Raw genomic sequence first — 3,765 nt, forward strand, 5'->3', positions numbered from 1 at the left:
TAGTTACGGCTTGTGGGATCTAGTTCCCTGACCAAGGGTCACACCTGGGTCCCCTATATTGGGAGCATGGAGTCTTAGCCACTGGACCACCAGGGAAGTCCCCTACAATAAAGACTCAATAACTGTTTTTCTAAAACAAGTGTTAAATTGTTTTAGAAAAAAAATTTAATGGTGTAGCAAACTACTATGCTGTGTCATTAAATGGAAAATTTGCATACAAAATACATTATGATTTCAGTATCGTGATTTAAATATGTATGTGTATATAATGAATACAAGAAAACATAACAAGGTACCCGAATGTTCAAATGGTAATTTTTGAGCAGGAGAACTAAATATGGCTTTTTTTTTTTTACTGCTTTCTTACATAGTCTATGTTTCTTACAATTATCATGTATGTGAATAGAAAAACCCTACTAAAATTTTGTGTAAAATAATGTCTTATTTTAGTGTTACAAGGAACGAGTTTTTTTTTTTGTTGCATGACAAACTTTGGAAAACTCAAAATGGTATATTTATTCCATGTTGTGCAGTAGAAGAAAGTGTGTTCTTTGTATTTTCAATAGCAGCATATTAAATCTAAAACCAACAGTATTAAACTATCAGCTGTATCAAGATTTAAATGGAAATACATTTGAACTTATTCACAGTTGTCCTGTTTTAAAAATAAACCAACATTTATTTTAAGTAATGAAGATTAAATACATTGCAATAACATTATTTAATGTGAATATAACTTTGCCAAATTTTAATAAGATAGCAGTTTAGAGAGATACATGCACAGGTTGAATATATACTTTTTAAAACAGTAAGGAATATTTTATGATATATAATCTTTCACCACAAAATATATATACTTCTCAGATCTGAAATAAAAGTAACATGACTACCTGGGACTGGAATAACACCTTTACAAGTAATATAATTTTTATACATGACTACAGAAACATCATTATACAAATAGGCCACTCAGCTGGCATATTTCTGCAGTGTGAATCTATAAGACACGGGTTGGGTTTCACAACAGCTTCTGGAACCTGACAACTACTGCTTAGCCAGTCTTTGTATGAAATGCGCAGTAGCAGGTACAAGTGGGCCGCAGTTGCTAATAGCTAAATAGGCACGAAAGCTTTGCTGCCCTTTGGAAATTGGGCATGGCAGTCTTAAGCTCTTCTCTCCTGTTGCTCCTCTTGAGGTTTAATATATTCTAAGTACCTCATGGGAAATAGATGGGGAAACATGGAAACAGTGTCAGACTTTATTTTTTTGGGCTCCAAAATCACTGCAGATGGTGACTGCAGCCATGAAATTAAAAGATGCTTACTCCTTGGAAGGAAAGTTATAACCAGCCTAGATAGAATATTCAAAAGCAAAGACATTACTTTGCCAACAAAGGTCCATCTAGTCCAGGCTATGGTTTTTCCTGTGGTCATGTATGGATGTGAGAGTTGGACTGTGAAGAAAGCTGAGTGCCGAAGAATTGATGCTTTTGAACTGTGGTGTTGGAGAAGACTCTTGAGAGTCCCTTGGACTGCAAGGAGATCCAACCAGTCCATCCTAAAGGAGATCAGTCCTGGGTGTTCATTGGAAGGACTGATGCTGAAGCTGAAACTCCAATACTTTGGCCACCTCATGCGAAGAGTTGACTCATTGGAAAAGACCCTGATGCTGAGAGGGATTGGGGGCAGGAGGAGAAGGGGACGACAGAGGATGAGATGGCTGGATGGCATCACCGACTCAAAGCACATGAGTTTGGGTAAACTCTGGGAGTTGGTGATGGACAGGGAGCCTGGCATGCTGCGATTCATGGGGTCGCAAAGAGTTGGACACGACTGAGTGACTGAACTGAACTGAAGTACTTTCATGTGGAAATCAAAAATAACAGAACAAGAGCAGACTAGGGAGAGGACATTTCTCCCAGTAAAATTTTCCAAATCAACACTTTCATCCAGTTTCTGACATCAGTTCTTTGAGTGGGCATCATCTACCTAATGCAAAATATGGAGAATGTGGCTTTGCTTTGTTGAGTTGCAAAGGGAAAGAACTTTTGTTCAGAGCTGTAGACAAGTCAGTTCAGTCCACATAATCTATTTTCTCCTTTAATTCTGAAATGCAGTCCATGCTCATTTGGTAGTGAGGTGTTGTACAAGAATGTTTTTCTTCTCCTTCTTTAAGGTGACTTCACAGACAGGTTTCAAGTGTGTTACTCAACCTCAATGCATGGGGCAGGCTTCTTGGTAGAGGAGTTTCCATTTTCTGAGGGGCGGTAGGAGAGTGTGCTCATTTTTGTCGACAGGTTTGAGTGGGATTTGGCCTTTGGGGGAATGTATTTCAGAAGCTGTAGAAAATATTTTTTAAATTTTTTTCCTAGAAAGCCATAAAAGAGAGGATTCAGGCAATTGTTAAAATAAGCCAAGCAAATAGTGATGGGCATGGCAGTGTCAACAATATCTTCAATTTTACAGTCACGGATGAGGCCCAACTGAATTAACACATCCATAAAAGTGAATATCTGGTGGGGAACCCAGGAAAAGAAAAAGAAAAGCACGATTGCCAAAATTATCTTGAAAATATCATCTTTTCTTGGTTTGTTCTTCTGAATTTCATAAGCCTTCTTGAGGGTCTTCCAAATAAGAGTGTAGCTTGTAAGAATGATCAGAAAAGGAAACAAGAATCCCAGTATATTCTTGGTGAGGCCCAGCCCTACCGGGAGGGTAGAATTTTGGGATTCGTAATGGAAAGCGCAAACGGTGATATTGGTATTCTCGATGAAAAATACATTGCGGTGGATTATAGTTGGCAAACTGGCCAAACCTGCCAGCAGCCAAATAATGATGCAGGTGACTTTGGCCACAAGCATTGTGCGCCGGAGGCGGGACTTCATTGGGTGAACAATAGCCAGGTAGCGGTCAATGCTTAGACATGTGAGTAGAAACACGCTGGCATAGAGGTTGAAACTGACACTGGCTGAAGCGATCTTACATAGGTAATTGCCGAAGGGCCAGCGGTATTCCATAGCAGTGTAGACAGCCCACAGTGGCAAAGTCAGTAAAAAGCATAAGTCAGCCAGAGCTAAATTCAAAAGAAAAACACTGGCCACAGTCTTCAGTTTCATGTAAAAGTAAATGACAATCACCACCAAGCTGTTTCCAAATATCCCCACCACAAAGATAATACTGTATAAAGTAGGGATCATGATAAATATGTAATTGTGCCTTCCAGCTTTGGGACAATCATCTTGGATTCTTTTAATACCATCTTCGGCAGAAGAGTTGAGGATCATTTTGATCTCTTGGGTTAGTCAGTCTCAGACACTATGCCAAATGCACCTAGAAAAAATAAAAATGAAAAAGATGAAAAAAAATGAAATTTCTAGTTGTAAACAAATAGTTTTATTTCTTATTCATAAATACAGTACCTCAACTTTAGTTTTAGGAAAAAAAAATCAGATCATATTTTCTGGAGAAAAGCTGTAAGCAGAGAAAAATCTAAGATTGCACATTTAAATTAAGTTTCAGAACACATTGCTTTTCTATGGAATGATAAATATCCCCCAGATCAGTGGAAGTGGGTTCCTAGGTGAATATTTACATAGGTCCTTTGCCTTTTTTTCTAAGAGTAAATCCTAGATTAAAAAACATAATGTAAATCTCAGAAAATACTAGTGAATTAAATTAGTTATTCAGAAAGACTTGAGCTTTTCCTTAGGTAAGCAAGACTAATTGTCTTAAACCTCAGAAATGTGACATAGCTGTACCTTATTCT

At 37.8% G+C, this 3,765-nt stretch overlaps 1 protein-coding gene across 2 annotated transcripts in view; it reads right to left on the reverse strand.

Moving 5' to 3' along the window:
* Positions 1-1,783: 1,783 nt before the first annotated feature.
* The window catches only part of AGTR1 (angiotensin II receptor, type 1), a 43,080-nt gene continuing 41,098 nt past the window's right edge, over positions 1,784-3,765 (reverse strand). For both annotated transcript variants that reach the window (XM_010858124.1, XM_010858125.1), the window contains exon 2: positions 1,784-3,329. In XM_010858124.1, the coding sequence (XP_010856426.1) occupies positions 2,204-3,283 (1,080 nt within the window). In that variant the 5' untranslated portion in view covers positions 3,284-3,329 and the 3' untranslated portion in view covers positions 1,784-2,203. The remainder of the gene's footprint in view (positions 3,330-3,765) is intronic.

This window comes from Bison bison, unplaced genomic scaffold (assembly GCF_000754665.1).
Source record: "Bison bison bison isolate TAMUID 2011002044 unplaced genomic scaffold, Bison_UMD1.0 scf7180017864384, whole genome shotgun sequence".
NCBI classification, from domain to species: Eukaryota; Metazoa; Chordata; class Mammalia; order Artiodactyla; family Bovidae; genus Bison; species Bison bison.